Genomic DNA, 19,886 nt, shown 5'->3' with positions numbered 1-19,886 from the left:
TGTTTAAGATTCTCTCTCTCTCTCTCCCCCTCTGTCTCTCCCCCCCACCTCCCTCTCTAAAACATAATAGATAAATAAATTGCAGAATGTAACACATGGACTGTGCTTAAAAACCTACCTTATAAAAAATAAAAGTAGCCCAGCGCTTAAACAGATTATGGACTGGCTAAAAGAAGAAATCATCCCATTTCTACACTAATCCTTAGGTATTTTGCTTATGTGTGAAGATAAGATTGCTCCTATCCCTCATCAATGTAAAACTATTAGAAGGAATAAGACCTAGTAATAGAAATTTTAAAAATTAAAATCTATTTATTTGCATAGCATGTGATACTTTTCATAGCTATTTAGCACATTATCATATTTGAGTTTCCCCCAAATCTTGTGACATTAGTAGCGCCAATTATATTTTAAGAGGAAACTAAGATAGTAATAGGTTGTAATTTGGAAGTAGACACACATCAAAACAGTTGCAAAATATTTTTAAAACAAAACATGACCTGATTAATTCATCATGTTTGGAAAATGACAGCCCACAGTGCTCCTGTAGTTTGGATGAGTGAGTGAATATATGAATGAAGTTCCATGCTTAGAGCTTTTGAAGTTGCTTAAACCAAGAATTAAGCTGCATAGAACATTATGGCTTAAGCTATCCTAAATTAAAAACGGAACTGAATTAAAAGAAACAAGTTCAGTACTCTCCCCGTACAGCCCGTGAGGACTGGAACCATAATACATACTAATATAAATGAGGACCCATGATCCGTGATGATGCCGGGCACAAACTGGGTGGGCATAAGGAGCCCAGTTAATGCCCCATGCAAGATCTGCTCTATTTAACCTACTTAGGACACTTGCTTTGCTCTCCAGCCTTTATCCAAAAAACTTGACTGCTGCCGTATCCATCAGAAAACAGCAGATGGCACACTCAAACAAAGTAATTGAGGAGCTGTAATAAAGTCACCGTTTACAAAGGTGTCACCTACAAAGGATGATAGGGCATCTCAGTACAAGCTGCAACGAGGATCCATTACTCCCCTTAGGATGAGAGGGCAAGGCAAAGAAGCAGTGTTGAAAGCCAAAGAGCATAACTGTATGGGGAGGGCCATCCGACACATAACCTCTAGAAGAGGGATACATGATGAACCCGCACAGAAGAGAGGTGAGGGGAACAAATACTACAACCTCCCTCTTTCCTCCACCTCTGATCTCCTGTCAGAGCTTCCACTGGCTGATCTCAATCAGAAGCCATAGGGACAGAAAGTTCATGGAATGCAGTCCATAAAGGTCAGCTTCCCAGCCACAGCGCAAAGTAGAGGGTAGAGCATGGATCTTCAGGAGCAAGTGGAAAATATCACATACATTGAAGAAAAAGAAATTCCACAATTCACACTTAACAGTGCTGCCAAAATTTAACAACTTTTCAGGAAGAGCCTCAACCTGTTTAATTTTTCTGTAAGGTAAGGCAAAAATGCAGGTAAATTGCATACAGTAAATATTTATAGAATAATTATATTGAATGGTGAATTAAATCCAAAGGGTTGATTGAACAAATAGGCTATATAGAAATGGGGCAGGGGGAGGGAGAGAGAGGAGCAGAAAGAGAAAAGAAACTTAGGTTTTTATTCAGACACCATGAGTCCAGTTAAGGAGAATGTAACCTAGCGACAGAATCTTTACACTCTTTAGAGATTTTATAATCTTTGCTCATAAATTGTTGAAAATGGTAGTTAGTGATATCAGAAAGCATAATTAAATAAAGAGAAGTTACCAGAATGACTGGGGGGGGGGGCACACAGAGAGCAGATACCTAGGTATATAGATAAGATCAAATGGTTCTTCAAATTCTACTATAAAATATCTTTCTGCACATTATCTTAAACAAATATGCACACAAAATAAAAACTATTTAGAAGGAAACAAAAATAATTTCTGCTGGAAAAGCATGTGCCTAAAATAGATCTTTTTCAGTATAAATTTGAAAAAGTTAAAAACTATTATCTCAACCTTTCTGGAAAACATTTATCTTCAAGCTTTTGATCCTGTTACAGTTTTCAATACCAAAAAGAAACCAGCTCATATTTAGATCAATTTTGATATTTCCTCCTGATTGATATTTGGTAACACTTATGTATAAAACTATCAGCTAATCACATCACACAGATAATAAATTAATACCAATATCAGAGTTAGGATGATTTATCTTTATTACTAGTGATTTCATTCATTCACACACACATTCTAAGTTCAAGAGAATATGTTAATTGGTGTATTTACTCTAATTTTTTTTTTAAGATTTTATTTATTTATTTATGAGAGAGAGAGGCAGAGATACAGGCAGAGGGAGAAGCAGGCTCCATATCGGGAGCCCAACATGGGACTTGATCCCGGGTCTCCAGGATCACATCCTGGGCTGAAGGAGGCACTAAACCGCTGGGCCACCCGGGCTGCCCTACTCTATTTTTGATGCTCTGGCCTCTGGGTCCTCTATGACTGGGGAGAGACTGGCCCTCCCAGGACTAGCCAATTCTTAGAGATAACAAATGACTCACCTTTCATATGTAAACCAGGCAATCCACAGCCCCTGCCCTACCTGAATCACCTCCTCTCTTTGGCTGAGAGACCAGCCCAGAAGACACTATTCCTCTCACTAACCTCCCAGACCCAGATACTAGGCAGTTAGGGATAACCTCCATGCCCCTGAGCCCTCTAAAATTATTCAAACTAGTCACTTCTAGCTCTGCTTACCATACCTTGCCTTGCCTTTCTCATGGAAACCATAATAAAGATTTCACCTTTCTGATCCCCTTGTTCCTGCTGCCTTCTGGCATTTCCTGTGGGGTCCCTCCTGGGACAGTGTGCCCCCTCCTCTTAGAAATTGTAACAAACTATTTTTTCAATGGCAATCATTTCTCATTTGTTGAAAAAAATAAGAAAATGTACATGTTAGAACAGTTGGTTCTAGTCATTACCGTCTATGGGGAACTCTTGGGGAAACCGTGCAATAAATATTTTAGAGATTGATAACTGACTCCAAGTTCATCTGCTGGCTGTGTGACATTGGGCAATGTAATAACAATGAATCTTGGTTTCTCCTTTGTTAAATGGGGATATTCCCTACCAGAAGGTCAGTTAGTCTTCTTTAGGTTGTTCTCTGCTTTAAAAAAAAAAAAATGATACTTTCAGTTTTTACTAAATTCTAGCCATGGTTTTATCTTCCCACTGGGAAATACAGAGTACCTGCCTTTTCTGCTATCTGTCAAGAAGTCTGTATTTTTCATAGTTATGATTTTACTTACTTGACATCGGCCAAATCAGATCTGACACAGCTACTAGTTGATAGTGAAACTCCCACAAGAGGGCGGCAGAGGCAACACAATTATAGGCAGGTGGCACCGAGAGCCTGAGGAGGAATGGAGGGATGGCTTCCCCTGTGGGAGTCCCATCCTGAGCATGGCTAGGTACAGGTGAACGTCCAGGGCTCGGCCTGGGCGGCTTCGTGTGTGCTGGCTCCTCAGAGCTGCCACCTTGTCATCAACGTCCCAGGAAACATAATGACCCGCAGGCAGTTCTTGGCTCCACCTGAGAACCTGGGTCAGCTTTTGGTATTCATTTTGTGAAGAAGCTCAGGTTTTCTCTACAATTCATTGCTGTGTTCCACAGATATGAAATCTTAATATCATTCTTACTTCCTGGTCCACAGACAGCACATTTATGTGCAATTACCACTCTACTCCTGGAAAACAAAACCTTTCTAAAAAGTATTAAATCAAAAACCACTCAAAATCCATGCTTGCAGCCTTATTTACCTTTATCTATCTACTAAAATAATAAGTCTTTCATCTTGAAATATTTTTAAGTAGATCATTGGTATTATATTATATTGATATATTATTAATATTATTATTAATATTCTTATATTAGGTAGATCATTAGTAGTAAAAATTTAGACCACTCTATATTTGAAAAAAAAAAACCTCACATAGTATAATATGTCCCTTTTGAGCTTTTACTGCATTTGAGGGAGAAAGAATCAACGAATTGAAAGCATCTGCACTAAATAAGTTCTAAAATTTTGTGCCAGTTTTGATGGTCGGGAAGGGCTATGTAAGGTCCCCTGTCTATATACCCTCAACACAAGTAGGCATCATAGATAGGAAAATGCACATTCTAATTAGCAATTTAGAGGAGAAGAGATTAAATTATTTTAGCAGTAATCAGGAAATATTTTACAGAAATATTATTATGATATTTAAAAAATCAATTTAATTATAAATTATATAAGTTTTAGTATCATTTTACTTTATAAAATATGGTCTAATTTGCAGCCTGAGTAAATCAGTGTGTCATTCTTTCATTCATTTGCTGATTTTACACATGCACTCTTTCATTTATAACCAGCACAGAAGTCCCTTTCTTGCCCTCAACAAAAAGGTATATTGTTTCCAGAACCTGCCCAACTTTTCTAATATTTGGTTCTATGAAAAACTGATGGAGTAAAGGCAGCTGCCCACCCTGAATTGGGAATTTTTTACTTGTTGGGTAACAGTTTAAGACAGCTCTGGTACAATATTTCTGCTGTTTAAAGAATTCTTTACATATCATGTCCTGATATTTCAGCACAGAGATTTTCAAATGCTTTTCCAAATATATGGAAAAATATGGACTTTTTTTGTCATGACACATTTAATTTTTAAAAAGTAAGTCTCTTGATTCAGTCAGGGCCCTGGGATTTTAAGGGATTAGCCACTGTCATATCCAAAATCATGCATTTATTCAGGGTAAAAGTTAATTTTCCTGGTCTTCCTCAGAAGAAATTGCCTCAGGGATGCCAGAGAGATTTGAGGTAATGTCAATTTAAAATACTTTTACTAGGGAGCCTGGGTGGCTTAGTCAGTTAAATATCCAACTCTTGGTTTTTGGCTCAGGTCATAATCTCAAGGTCTCGAGATCAAGCTGTGCATGGGGCTCTGGGCTCAGTATAGAGCCTGCTTGTCCCTCTCCCTCTGCTCCTTCCTAAATAAATAAATAAATAAATAAATAAATAAATAAATAAAATCTGAAAACACTTTTACTGAAACTTGATTCCTTGGGCCCGAGGAAAGTCCTTACTACAGTTGATGGTACAAGTAAAGCTTCATTTACTGTTTCCAGGCATCACCACCAGACTCCCTGTCACCACCAGTGTGCTTTTCTCCTCCAAAACACCTTCCATTTCAGTCCCAAGGTATGAAACTCAGAAAAGTTGATCAGCTCTTTTTGAGGTAAGGGCGGGGCCCAAAGCCTCACCCACTGAGCCTCTCTCCATCTGCCTCTAAGGTATCACTATGTCGTATTAAATTTCCTCAAACTACAGTTCAAATCTTAGTCACCAAGTATATGATAGACTTGCAATAGAAGTGGCTATCCAATGGAGCTTCATTGTGTGTGAAACCTGGATCTCCTGATAATCTTCCTAATTTCTTTCTTGATGGTTGGAAAAAGTGATAGCCGATTGCTCTCTTCTTATCGCAGATGCATCAAAGACTTGGAGACCCAAGACCAGAATGGGGAGATAGAGTTTACTGAGTAGATAAGTATAGTACACTTTCAAGAGTGAAAGTGTGCCACTGCCAGAGTAGAGTGGAATGGCCCCAGAAGCTCTAGCTGCATCCTTTTAACCCTGCTTTGCGTACATGTAAATTTGGCTTTGATTGACATTTTTGATTGACAGCTGGTGGTTATATAACATTTTGGCCTCTGTGCATGTGCCTACCCATGATGCATTTGGTTATAATTGTATTTATTTTTTGTGTTGCATATTTATGGACTTTTTAAAAAGATTTTATTTATTTGTTCATGAGAAACACACACAGAGAGAGGCAGAGACGTAGGCAGAGGGAGAAGCAGGCTCCCTGCAGGAGCCTGATGTATGACTAGATCTCTGGACCCCTGGATCACAACCTGAGCCGAAGGCAGATGCTCAACAACTGAGCCACCCAGGTGCCCCTATATTTACGACTTGTAATGAGTTTTGTTGTGACCTTGAAGGTATGTAAGGGCAAGTTGCGCCCCTTGGGTGCATACTCAGCTCTTAGACGTCCCCACGTGACTTTTGGGCCAGCTCTGTGGCTAGGCCTTTCTGTTCTGTTAATCCTTAGAGGTGACTCTGAAGGTGTCACTAAGCCTTGGAGGTGGAGCCCAGAGGTGGCCAACACATGCTTTATCCCTCCTTGCTCATGTCTAACTAACTGCCCAACAAAAGAATAAGAAATTCCAGTTGCTTAACATTAGGAAGACAGTTTTTTTTGGAATGCTACAGGGGTTCCTACCTCTGTCCCTCACTCTCTTTGCTGAACCGATAGGCTGGAGAACTACCAAAAGTCTTGGCGACAAATATAAAATAAGCAAAAATTCTTCAAAGGTCACTCAAACTCAGATTTTCTGCCCTTGTTACTTTCTTTCAAGTTTACAGACATTAGATGACCTTTTTGGTTGAATTTATATATATGATCTATTTTTTTCCAAATATCTCTCAGAGATTGACATTCTGGGGTGTTCACAGCGCTACTGCCATGAAGGTATGTATTTTCTGTGATGCATAATCGGTTTCGTTTGTTCTAAGCAAATACCTGACAATGTCCAGTTTAATGGATTTGGTAGATTAATGTTACAAACAACAATATCTCTCATAATAAATTACTGAAAATATGTGTTCATTTATATCATGGCTTTAGCTAAATCGATTATGAATGATTTAGGAAAATGTATACAAAACACAATTGAATTTTTCATATTTTCCTGGTTAGACCAGGGATCTACCTACCACTAAAATTTATTTGTAACCCCCAAATAATTACTTTTGATGTTTTCATGGTCACTGGTGGATCGGTGCAGAGGAGTGAAAAATTTGAGTTGCCCAATGAGCGTGTTTCCTGCTGAGGTTGAACAAGACAAAGCTCTGCCTTCTTGTCTCAGCTCTCATACTGTAAACAAGTGTCCTTTTCGTGGTATATTTAGTGCCAATTTTTTTTTTTTTGCATTTTTATGCTTTTTGTCGGTGATTTCACCGTTTAAAATAGTCCTGAAGTGTTATCTTGTATTTCTAAGCATAGGAAAACTGTGATGTGTCTCACAGAGAAAATATGGGTTAGATAAGCTTCACTCAGGTATGAGTTATAGTGCTGTGAGTTCATTGTTAATGCTTCAACAATACATATTAATTTAGGTGTCTTTAAACAGAAACACAAAACAAGTTATATATTGATTGGTTTTAGAAATGTTGTGACCAGAGTATGACCTTATTTTGTATGTCCCCAAGAGCAGTAGGTCAGTATGCACTAATTCAGCACAGCTTTATAGCACATAACTACCATGAATAATGAGACTCGCCTGTATTCTCAGCTGGCCCTAGGCAAGAAGAGGTCCTAACCCCTAGTTCTCACCTTTGACCAGAGTGGAATCACGTGTGGAACTGAAAGGGAAAATAAGTGACACTAAAGTTCCAATTGTGGAGATTTGGCTGCAATGGATAACTGTATTCATCTTTCCATGAGTCTAATAGGCAGCTAGCTGGGCTTGAGAACAACTATGCTAGCTCACTCTGTGGCCACAAGAACTGAATGGCAGCTCAGGAACTTCCCATTGGGGGCAGTCTCCAAGGGCAATATGTGTGTTCTCTTAGGGAAAGCAGCCTGAAAAGAGGCTTTTCTAGCCCTCCTTGCGTCATCTTTGTATGTTCATATTCAAATAAAATGGTTTAAGCTCCTATGACAAACAATGCCTTACTATTACATATCACAGTTGTTTAAGTTTTGAGCAGATATCACTTTATTTTAGGAGAAGAGGGCACAGCCCGGTGCCAGCCAATGAGATATATGAGAAAGTTTGCTGGGAATTTTTTCTTCCTTCACTGTTGGGTGGAAGCAAATGGGAGAAACGCTATGCTCTTTAACTGAAGTTATAGGAAAAAATAATGTTTGTAGCTATTGTAGCTATTTTGCAACCATGAGAGAAAAACCAAGAAAATTACAGGACACATCCTAGAGTTCTGACATCAATGAATGCACCAACTGTTCTTGTTATGTGGGAAAAATCAATCCCTCTGGCTGGGCCACATTTACTCAGGCATTCTTTATCTTGCAGCTGAAAGCAAGCCTACTGATATGGCCCTTTCCATCCTGCAGAGCATTGTAAATCTGGCACTATTCCTAAGGATTCCTAGAGGGTTCATGCTCTCACTGTCACCCTTGGATAGAATTCTCAATCCATGTTCCCTGTCTCACTTTCAACAGATAAGCTTTCTTTCTACGCAGCTCTGCTCCCCCACATGGAGCCACCAGCTCTCCTTTATTAACCAAAGCACCACAACACAAAGCTGTTACATGTGGTGGACTTTTATGAAAGATCTGGGACCAAGAAGGGTCAGTAAGCAAGTGCAACACAGGAACAAACTGATTATTCAATATTAGGCATTGCTGCCCAAATATCCTAGCCATCCCTGCTGTAGGCAATCTCCCTATAGGCTCTTCCTCCCCTTGGCATGTCAACATGTTCTCCCTACAGAGGAGATCTCCTCCTTGGAAATCTCTTCCTCGGTGTTGAGACCATCTCAGTTCACTCTCTGTTGAAGGGATGTTGAATGTGTATATGCATGTGTGCAATAAAATACTGGTAGGAAATACATGTAAAATATTAAAAATGTCAATCTCTGGGTGATAGGATTGCAAGTAATTCTATATAATCTTCTTCGGTGTTGTGTTATGCCCCCACCCAATATCTATAATGAACATAAACTGTTTCTTAAATAGAACATTACTTTTAGTAAAACATTCAATTCAAGAATTTATTTTATATCCTATTACATGTCTGGCAATAAGATATGAAATATATTCAGTTTCCATGTGTTAACGTAATATACTGACATTTGTTACAAAGCAATACTAGTAAAAAGAAAAATTCTGCTTCCAAGATCTAAATGCTTAATTGCCCTTTTTCCCCCAGAGTTAACTCTCTCTTCACTTATACATCTTCCTCTTCTATTCTTATTAATCCTGCTCTTCAAATTCATCATAAGCTCTAGCCCTTGGGTGGTTCTCTAGAGCAGTGGTCTCCAAGTACTTTGTTCCTGATTTTTTATCAGTAAAAATATTTGAACATGGACCCTAATGAAAGTATATGTACTTAGAAAATCTTTACATGTACTACTCTAATAATACATCATAAAACACAAAAATTAAATAGGAAGGCCTCAGATAAAGACGAAATAAGACTGTTCAATGTAATGACATAATCCATTGCATTGATAACAAAAGGTATTTTGTAATTGATAATGCTTTATTGTTTTTTAAAATCTGAGTTTAACCCTATGTGATTTAGCAAATCAAAAAGATTGATTCATCTTAGTATTTGATTTCAGTAACTCATTCTACCTCAAAACTTTGTCAGTTATAATATGAGCAGGTGAAATAAAAATATTTAACTAATTGTTAAAGGATGAGTATTAAGGAATAAGAACAGCAACCACTCAATCAGAATGAACACAGGCTGAGATATCTAATCCCAAGTGTTCACCAGCTATCAACCATAATTTCAAGGAAAAAAAAAAAAAACAATGGCACTCTAATACATTTGACTGTAGTTTGCTCTTAAACATAAATTTTATTTTATTTTATATTTTTTCCACCCGGGCTGCCCATAAACATTAATTTTAAAATAAAGTAAAAGAAGCATGGCTAATCTATGCCTTTGAAGTATAGGTGTTGTTTTAACAAACAACCAAAAGTCCTAGTGACTGTTCTTGAAAGGACTTAAGCTATAGAGGAAGCATTTGGAAAATAGATGTTTTGGAAATTTTTCACTTATTCCTGACTTTTCTCCCAACATCGTTTGTTATGTAGAAACACTTTTGCACATGCATGCTTAAAACCAGAATTTTATAACTGAATTGGTGGAAATAATTAAGAAATGAGTATTAGGATCTAATAAACTTTTAGCTAGAATTTCTTGTTCTGTTTTGGACTTAAGGTTTTGAAATATAGAGCTATGATAATACCCTTTCAATAAACTTTTCTTCTAAATCAGTCTATCCCCTTCTGTTTCCTGAAAAAAATGAACCTGTCTAAAAACTCAGCTACATGGCTAGTCCTTATGTAGGTTTATATACATAACTAATTTATCTCCACTATAAACTGTGCATTCTTTGAGAGGTAGCACCATCTCACACTCATAGCTTGTATAAGAATGCTGGCAGTCACTTCTTGGACACATAAAATGCCAGGGCTGGTGCGAAATGCTCTACCTTCCATCCTTTGAACAAACTTATGGCCTGGAACTGGTATCATTTGTGTTTCACAAATGAGAAATTTTAGGTGATTTTCCTAAGACCACACAGAAAGAGGCAGTGCTGAGATGTGAGTCCTGACACCCTGGCTCAGAGTCACCATGCATAATCAGAGCACTATACTGCTAGGCTAAGGACATCTAGCTTTCAATGAAACAAAGTAGGGTCTTTATTGATACAAGTTGGTAATAAATGAAAGGACAGAAACATAATTTTAGAAGGATTTCCTCATTGAACTAGAATTATTGTAATTTAATTGAGAAAAAAGCATACTGCTGTTACACTGTAGTTCTAGTTTGTCAAAAAAGTGGCAGCTATGATTTTTCACTATTTCTCAACTACAGAAAATGCAGATGAAAAGTTGGGTAACAGCAGGAATTTGTTATGTCCTATCTTCCTGAATTACTATTTAGGGAACAAAGTGCTAAGGTAACTTTTAAAATTGATAGGGACTGAAATGTTTCTTTTGGGTTTAAAAAGAAAAGGCAGGTCTAGAGAAAAGGAAAAGACATATATTGACAAGATTTCCTAGCCCAAAGGAGAAAGGAAACAGAAACTTACATTTAGAAAACCAAGAGGAGAATGAAAATGAAACTTGTCAGAGGAAACTTGACAGAGGAAAACATCTATTCAAACAAACCGCAGAAAATAAACTAAGTCATGATGCATAATTATAGATAAAGAAAATAGACACATTTTGAGAGACTGTGGCTTGGCTATTTCCACTCCTCAAATGCCTTTCTCCAGAAGGGGCCCTATCAAGGTGACGGAAGATTCCTAAAAAACGAGGTTCCTTTCTACTTTCCCTCTGGTGTTCTCACTCATGTTCAGTCTTCATCATTCAATCCTCATCTAGTGAAGTGACTCTTCCTTGAGAGTAAATATGAACTGTTATTGATAGATATTATGGAATGTTAATGGTGAGAATTAGAGGAGGGTGTCTATATGGAAAATCAACTGGTGAAACTATAATGTGCATTATTATCTAGATCTTACCGAGATCAGGAACAAGCGAAGGGTGCCCACTTTCACCACTCGTACTCAACATATACTGGAGGTACTGGCCAGAACAATCAGGCAAGAAAAAAAAAAAAGATAAAAGGTATCAGAATCAGGCAAAAAGAGGTAAAATTGTCTCTATTTGCAGATGACATGATTTTATACAGAGAAAATCCTAAGGACTCCACCAAAAACCCGTCAGATCTAGTCAACTAATTCAGTGAAGTTGTAGGATATGAAATGAATATGCAAAAATCAGTAGCATTTCTATACACTAACAACAAATTATCTGAAAAAGAAATAAAACTATCCTATTTACGACAGCACCAAAAGCAACAAAATACTTAGGAATGGATCTTATCATAGTCCTCACAGCATTTGTTCTCAACTGGCACATTGCCTAGTATTTGGTATCTGTCTTCCCACTCCCATTAGACTGTAAGCTCATAAAGCTTTGTTCAGTTTTATTAACTGCACAAGAGTAGCACTGATCATATTACAGGTACTCAATAAATAGTTTTAAATGATTGCATGAATAAATCTGAACACTAAACACGTAAGCTTCTACTTTTGACCCTGGATCTCACAACCCATGAGATCATGACCCGAACTGAAGCCAAGAGGAAGACACTTAACCGACTGAGCCCCCCGGGGACCCCTGACCTCTTTTTTTAGGTACAAGGTTATCTCCCCAAATTAAGGAAATATATAGTAGTGTTTTATGAAGAAACAGAAAAGAATAACCTAAATCAGGTCCATCTGCAAGGCCAAAGTTTTATTTCACTTGAGTAACTTTCATTATGTGCTTGCATTAGATCAGCCGGTAAGGTCAAGGCATACAAAATTGCCATTGGTGGTGATCAGCAAGGACCTACTGGGAGGACCTACTGTTTGTATTGTACCGGTCACCGTGTACATATGCCCTTTCTTCAAGGACCTTACCATCCTATAGGGGGGTTTAAAAGGCTTAGCTACGTAGTGTAATTAGAGCATAAAATAGGACAACATGCTCTCAAGAGCTCAGCTGAATACTTCTGGTGTATCTGGTAGAAACAAGGACGCTGTATTTCTCTTATCCAAAGCACCACCAGGTTCCCTGTCCTATCTAAACTTCATTGAACGTACTTTGCCAACAGATGACTTTTCCTACGTGTGTCTTTTTTTTTTAATTTTTATTTATTTATGATAGTCAAAGAGAGAGAGAGAGAGAGAGGCAGAGACACAGGCAGAGGGAGAAGCAGGCTCCATGCACCGGGAGCCCGACGTGGGACTCGATCCCGGGTCTCCAGGATCGCGCCCTGGGCCAAAGGCAGGCGCCAAACCGCTGCGCCACCCAGGGATCCCCTACGTGTGTCTTTTTAACGGCTTGAGTGACCCCTCCATCCTCCAGAGAGTTCTAGACCATGAGGTTCCCATCGTGAAGCCTACACACTACCACCCACGGCCCCCCGGGGCTGCAAAATATGAGTAGCAACCTGAAGAACTCACTTTTATGTGGCTTCTGTTCTGAACCAAAACTGCCATTTTTCAGTGTGGGTGTCTTTTTTTCTTTTCCCTCATGACATAGACAAATGTTGATGTTTACTACAAGTTGGTACATTAGTTGCTAATTAAGTTCCTCACTGCTTCAGCCAAAACTTTCTGTATTGAATCCAAGAAAAGAATGGCAGCTATATCAAAAATAAGTTGTTGGGGATTTTGTTTTGTTTTATTAAAGGAAAGTTGTATATTAAGGAGTATGGGGAACTTACAGGCTGGGAGATGGGAAACCTTCGTTCTCGGCTTCCCGCTAAGGTGAGTCGGTGGTTCAAGTCCCTCCGCGCCCGTCACCAGGCCCTGGGCGAAGCCAGACGAATACCACGATTTACGCCTCAGGCAATCCGACAAGCCGCGACAGGTCATTATTCCACTCGTGTTCTCACGCCCAGATTCCCACAGGGAAGAGCTGGTTTGGGGGGAAACGCAGGGAGTCAGGTTCCTTCCAGCGCAAAGGTCGCGTCATCCTGGGGCTCTGGGTTCACGCACGTCTGGACCGAGGCCTTAGCCGTATTGTCTGCACCTGCCCCCGACGTACCTGGGCGGGGGGGGGGGGGCCACCTGTCTGCCCCCGCTAAGGGGAAGCCTCACGCCCGCCTCCGCGTGCGGGCAGCAACCCCGAGCCCCCGGAGCCGGCAGCAGGGCGCGGGGACAGCGGGGACAGCGGGGACAGCGGGGACAGCGGGGCGGGGGTCCGAGCTCGCGGCGGGCCCTGCGGGGAGGCCCAGGTCCCCGCCCCCCCCGACTGCCCTGCCCCGGACCCGCCGGAGGGGGGCTCCCGCGCCCCGAGACCTGCGGACGCTCCCGCCCGCGGGCCCGTCTGGGGAAGGCCGAGGGCGCCGCGGAGAATCGAAACAGAAACCGGAGTCCGCCAAGTTCCAGGGCTGCCTGCGGGGCGCGGCCTCCCCGCCCCCGGCCGCCTCCCCGGCCCCCGCCGCCCGCCGCCAGCCGCCAGCCGCGCAGTCGGAGCCCGGAGCACGGAGCACGGAGCACGGAGCCCCCCGCCCGCAGCGCCCCCCGCAGCGCCCCCCGCGCAGGTGCGGCCGAGCCGGGCCCCCCGCGCCCCCGCAGCGCCCCCCGCGCAGGTGCGGCCGAGCCGGGCCCCCCGCCCCCCGCTCCCCGCTCCCCCCGCGCAGGTGCGGCCGAGCCGGGCCCCCCGCGCCCCCGCAGCGCCCCCAGCGCAGGTGCGGCCGAGCCGGGCCCCCCGCGCCCCCGCAGCGCCCCCCGCGCAGGTGCGGCCGAGCCGGGCCCCCCGCCCCCCGCTCCCCCCGCGCAGGTGCGGCCGAGCCGCCCCCCCCCCCCCCCGTCGGCCGCGGGGCGCGCCTCTCCCGCGGGGAGCGGCCGGAGCCCGCCGTCGGGCTGCCCGCGAGACCCGTCCCCGCGGGGCCGAGCGAGGATGTGGAGCGGCCGCCCCTCCGCGGACCAGAGCTTCCGCCATCTCCTGTCGTGCTTCAGGGCGCGGGTGAAAACCTACATCCAGGTGGAGCCGGTCCTGGACTACCTGAACTTCCTGCCCCAGGAGGTGAAGGAGCAGATTCAGAGGCAGGCGGCCAACGCCGGGAACCTGCAGGCGGCCGAGCTGCTGCTGAGCACCCTGGAGCAGGGAGCCTGGCCCCCCGGCTGGGCCCGCCAGTTCCTGGTGGCCCTTGAGCGCGCGGGCAGCGTCTTGGCCTCGCGCTACCTGAACCCCGAGCTGGCCGACCTGCCGTCGCCGTCCGCCGAGAACGCCCACGACCAGTGTCTCCAGCTGCTGAACCTCCTGCAGCCCACGCTGGTGGACAGGCTCCTGGTTAAAGATGTCTTGGACAAGTGCGTGGAGAAGAAGCTGCTGACCGATGAAGACAGAAACCGGGTAGGTGGCAGTTCAGGCGGAGCAGGGGGTGCACCTGGGGGCTCCTTCCCTGGCTCGCCCCGGCCCGAGCGGCCCCCGACATCCCTGGGTGAGTTAGCTTCCCTCCCTTCTGGAGGGGACAGCGGTTAGGCACTTAAAAATATACTTTTGAGGATGCAAGTACGAAAGAAAAGCTCTTTTTCTAATCCTTCCACTAAGATAAGCTGAAGAGGCGTCAACCGCGACGTAGTGCGGCCTGCTAACAGGTAGCGTTTATTGAGCACTTACTATAGACGCTTCGTATCATTGGCAAAACCTGTTCTCGGGGTTCATGCTCCCAATGATCCACTAAGATTTTTAAGGTCGTTAACTTTGTTTTACAGATGAGGAAACTGAGGTGGGTCACATAACTTGCCCAGGTGTCCCAGGAAAGCAGTGGCGGACCTAGGGATTGGGATCCCGGTGGGGTGACATTTGACGTCTTACTTTGTATAGTTCCATACAACTGGTGTCCGCAAACCCCGACCCGCAGGCTGAGTAAGTCCAGCGTGTTACTGGCTTTTACAGGCCCATAAACCAAGAATGGGTTTAGATTTTTCAATTGTCAGTGCTCATAAAGAAAGTTTTATGGGAACAGAGCCACGCTCATTCATTTACATACTCTAACCGCTTCAGCGCTTTCGGAGCAGTTAAGGAGACACCAGACAGCCACAAAGCTTACAGTATTTATTATCTGGACTTCACAGAAAACAACCTGCCAATCTCTGGCCACATTATGCCATTTGATCTTGGTCCAAGTGGAGAAATTACATAACACATGCACACACACACACAAACACACACACACTTTCTTTTTGTTTAACCAAACTTACAAGATCTCTGAGAATTAAAACTTGCAGATAATTAATTGAAAAAACATGCTCCTAATTGCAGTTTTCCATATTAGCAAAGGAGTGGTGGATTTTTTAGATGGCATTTTGAAAGGGTAGATTTTAGAGGGCACTTTACACTTAATGTAATGTTCCTTTTTTTAAAATATTTATTTATTTATTCATGAGAGACATAGATGAGAGAGAGAGGCAGAGACATAGGCAGAGGGAGAAGCAGGCTCCTCACAGGGAGCCCGATGTGAGACTCGATCCTGGATCCCAGGATCATGACCTGAGCCAAAGGCAGACGCTCAACCACTGAGCCACCCAGGCATCCCTAATGTAAAGTTTCATTGTTCATTGTTTCTTAATGAACAAGGAACAAGGATGTACTATGAAGTATAGAAATGCTGACCTATTTGAACATGACTTGCTCCAAATTGTAAGTAAATAAAAATCTTATTTTGAAAGGCATGTAGGCAAATAAACCCATGAGTAAGTCAAAGGCTTTGCCTAACATGCTATGATTCTGACATTTTCTTTCTTTTCTTTTCTTTTCTTTTCTTTTCTTTTCTTTCTTTCTTTCTTTCTTTCTTTCTTTCTTTCTTTCTTTCTTTCCATCCATTGTTTGTTTCTTCATAACAAAGTTCTGGACATTGGTTGGCCTCACATTAGCCTGTGATGTAACTTGGTCTTTAATGACTAAAGTTAATACTCCTTTGTAGACTTGACAGCCATGGGCCTGTCCAAAGACCCAAGCATGCATCTAATTTTGATGGCTGGTTTTCCCAACAAGTAAATTACTTTGCACTGTTGTCTGTAACGTTTATGTAGTTTTGTGTATTGAGAACCAGCTAGAACGCATTATAGTAGTCCAGCTGGATATGACAAATGTGTACATCACTGTGGCAGAAACTTAATTTGGAAGACAGTATGCAGCCTTCAAGCCAGCTGGAGATGGAAGATGGCATTTCCAGCCACAGTAGCTGTTAGGAAGTCCAGAAGCAACAGAGTCCAGTAACACCACAAAGCTGTTTATGTTTGGTGGGTATGATGTCCCGATTGCCAGCGAAACAGCACTTCTCCTTATTTACTCTAAATACTTCTGCCTATCAGCATCACTTTTGTCTTGCCTGGATTGAATTTCTGCCAGCTAGATTTTATCCAAGTTCTTGATTCTGGCAAGCTTGGAGGCAGCTAGCAGTAATGCAACGGATTTGACACAAAGAAGATGTAGAGTAAAGGGACATTTATGTACTGGGTATCAGTTAAAGCCAAAGCAACCCAAACCCTCCCTCAGATTTATATTTCAAAAGAGACTCTGAAAGATGGAGGAGCTATGCATTTGAAGCTTTCTGAGGAGGAATAGTGTCTCCGTGACACTCTAGAATCATGTCTACACATCGTTTTGCATGTGTCAACAAAGCTCTCAAAGACAATGGCAAAATAAGCTATTGGACACAGTGGGAAGGAAGTACTAGGTTTAGAAGAATCTATATTGATACAAGAGTCATTGATAAATGTTTATCTCAAAATAGCAAAGAGTACTCTGGGGAAAAACATGAGAATTTGGAATGGGAAAACCTGGGTTTGAGATCCATGTTTCTTACTCTATGTGTTACTTTGGGTCAAGTTATATAAGTTCCTTGATCCTAAATTTACCCATGAAAATGGACATAATGTCTCCTCTCATTCATGGTACGTTAATGAATACAAATGAGAAATCATGTCTATGAAAAAGCTTCACAATAAATAATAATAATAGTTGTTTTGATATGATGACGATGATGAATTTTATCATTATTCATTTGGTTACACTTTCTTGTGAATTTAAAGTTTCAGAGATTTAGGTAAATCAACCACATTGAGTCTGCTTAACGCCCCTGGATTAAACTGTGATTTCAAGGAAAAACTATGTCTCCCATCTTTAGAAACCCAGCCAGGACTAGGTATAGAACTGGTTCTTAATGAGTAATAACTGATCGATTGAATTTATTTACAAAAAGTTGTCTGGGATAAGGGATGAGAACAAATGATGTCATGAATTACTTTCCCAGGCATTTGAAAATGAATGGATGATGGACATAAGATCTTCAGACTTGCTTTTCTGACAGTCTAAAGTAATATTTGACTAAGAAGTCAAGACTAAAAATATTTTAATTATTTTCCTGTTTTCTAGTAGACATTTTCTACTTCTGTCATTTTAGTTTATGGGTCTCATGTCCATCTCTGGAACCCTCATACATCAGAGACTCCAGAAATGACCCTAGATTTAGTTTTGTGTCCAGTAAGGACCCAAAATTTATTTAAGGGATTGGTTATTTATTCATTTGGTTTAAATTTATGGAGTGACATCTTGTGGCAGACGCCATGCCAGTGGTGAAAAGACTGGATAATAAATGCCAATACTGTCTGTGGTTTCATGGAGCTTAGTTATAGCATTGATCAGTATTCTTTATTCCAATAAATAAAGTCTAGCGTGTGCAAGGTACTGTTGTAAATACTGGAGAGTCAACAATAAATATAAGAATCGATTTATAGGGGATCCCTGGGTGGCTCAGTGGTTTGGCATCTGCCTTTGGCCCAGGGCGTGATTGTGGAGTCCCGGGATCGAGTCCCACGTTGGGCTTCTGCATGGAGCCTGTTTCTCCCTCTGCCTATGTCTCTGCCTCTCTCTCTCTCTCTCTTTCTGTGTGTCTCTCATGAATAAGTAAATAAAATCTTTTTTTAAAAAAAGAATCACTTTATAGATCACTATAATGTAATGTTCCCTAATAGAAAGGGGCTGCCCCTGTACTGACCTGCTTTAATTTTAGGACGCTTAGCGAGCTCTCAGCACCTCCATTGACTTAGATAGCCATGAACTCTGGACAAGAGGAGACCATATAAACATTTCCATAGTGTCTTATTATCAGTGTGAACAGCTGAAGAAAGGTGCGTGTTTCTGTCCTGGCCAGTTCAAAGCATTAAACATGCAGAGTCCAGGAAAATTCCATATACCTTTCATTTACATAGGAGAACCAGAAGTACTATGTTCAGTCCAGCTAGAAACCAAGTCCATTTGTCCTTACATGAAGTTGAGAACCTGAGTCAGTCTCCCCCAGCTCACTGTATTGCCAGGTAAATTGGTATATGTGAGAATTTTATTAGCAAGAAAAAATACTAGTAAGAAATTAGCTATGTCAATGAAATGATGATACATGTTCATTTATTTTTTTTTATAAATTTATTTTTATTGGTGTTCAATTTGCCAACATATAGAATAACACCCAGTGCTCATCCTGTCAAGTGCCCACCTCAGTGCCCATCACCCAGTCACCCCCATCTCCCGCCCACGTCCCCTTCCACCACCCCTAGTTCGTTTCCCAGAGTTAGGAGTCTCTCATGTTCTGTCTCCCTTTCTGATATTTCCCCCTCATTTTTTCTCCTTTCCCCTTTATTCCCTTCCACTATTTTTTATATTCCCCAAATGAATGAGACCATATAATGTTTGTCCTTCTCCAATTGACTTATTTCACTCAGCATAATACCCTCCAGTTCCATCCATGTCGAAGCAAATGGTGGGTATTTGTCGTTTCTAATAGCTGAGTAATATTCCATTGTATACATAGACCTCATCCTCTTTATCCATTCATCATAGTACTAGAAGTCCTAGCCTCAGCAATAGACAACAAAAAGAAATAAAAGGCATTCAAATTGGTAAAGAAGAAGTCAAACTCTCCCTCTTCGCCGATGACATGATACTCTACATAGAAAACCCAAAAGACTCCACCCCAAGATTGCTAGAACTCATACAGCAATTTGGCAGTGGGGCAGGATACAAAATCAATGCCCAGAAGTCAGTGGCATTTCTATACACTAACAATGAGACTGAAGAAAGAGAAATTAAGGAGTCAATCCCATTTACAATTGCACCCAAAAGCATAAGATACCTAGGAATAAACCTAACCAAAGAGGTAAAGGATCTATACCCTAAAAACTATAGAACACTTCTGAAAGAAATTGAGGAAGACACAAAGAGATGGAAATATATTCCATGCTCATGGATTGAAAGAATTAATATTGTAAAAATGTCAATGTTACCCAGGGCAATTTACACGTTTAATGCAATCCCTATCAAAATACCATGGACTTTCTTCAGAGAGTTGGAACGAATTATTTTAAGATTTGTGTGGAATCAGAAAAGACCCCGAATAGCCAGGGGAATTTTAAAAAAGAAAACCATAGCTGGGGGCATCACAATGCCAGATTCCAGGTTGTACTACAAAGCTGTGGTCATCAAGACAGTGTGGTACTGGCACAAAAACAGACACATAGATCAATGGAACAG

At 41.7% G+C, this 19,886-nt stretch overlaps 2 protein-coding genes across 4 annotated transcripts in view; one reads left to right on the top strand and one right to left on the bottom strand.

The window, feature by feature from the left end:
* Nucleotides 1-19,886, bottom strand: part of GCA (grancalcin) — a 76,553-nt gene that overhangs the window by 43,015 nt on the left and 13,652 nt on the right. Inside the window, exons 2-3 of one of the 3 annotated variants that reach the window (XM_072751750.1) lie at nt 13,072-13,265; nt 11,318-11,381 (exon numbers count right to left, since the gene is read on the bottom strand). The gene's annotated coding sequence lies outside the window, so the exon portion shown is untranslated. Of the gene's footprint in view, nt 1-11,317; nt 11,382-13,071; nt 13,462-19,886 lie in introns of those variants that run through there. The other 2 variants (XM_025994151.2, XM_025994155.2) reach the window with 2 other exon arrangements.
* Nucleotides 13,539-19,886, top strand: part of IFIH1 (interferon induced with helicase C domain 1) — a 57,268-nt gene continuing 50,920 nt past the window's right edge. Inside the window, exons 1-2 of the mRNA XM_072751749.1 lie at nt 13,539-13,893; nt 13,942-14,708. Coding sequence (XP_072607850.1) covers nt 14,253-14,708 — 456 coding nt within the window. The 5' untranslated portion in view covers nt 13,539-13,893; nt 13,942-14,252. The remainder of the gene's footprint in view (nt 13,894-13,941; nt 14,709-19,886) is intronic.

Source organism: Vulpes vulpes, chromosome 3 (genome assembly GCF_048418805.1).
Source record: "Vulpes vulpes isolate BD-2025 chromosome 3, VulVul3, whole genome shotgun sequence".
Taxonomy (NCBI): Eukaryota; Metazoa; Chordata; class Mammalia; order Carnivora; family Canidae; genus Vulpes; species Vulpes vulpes.
Note: the sequence above shows the minus strand (reverse complement) of the source record. Positions and strands in the feature narration are given on the sequence as shown.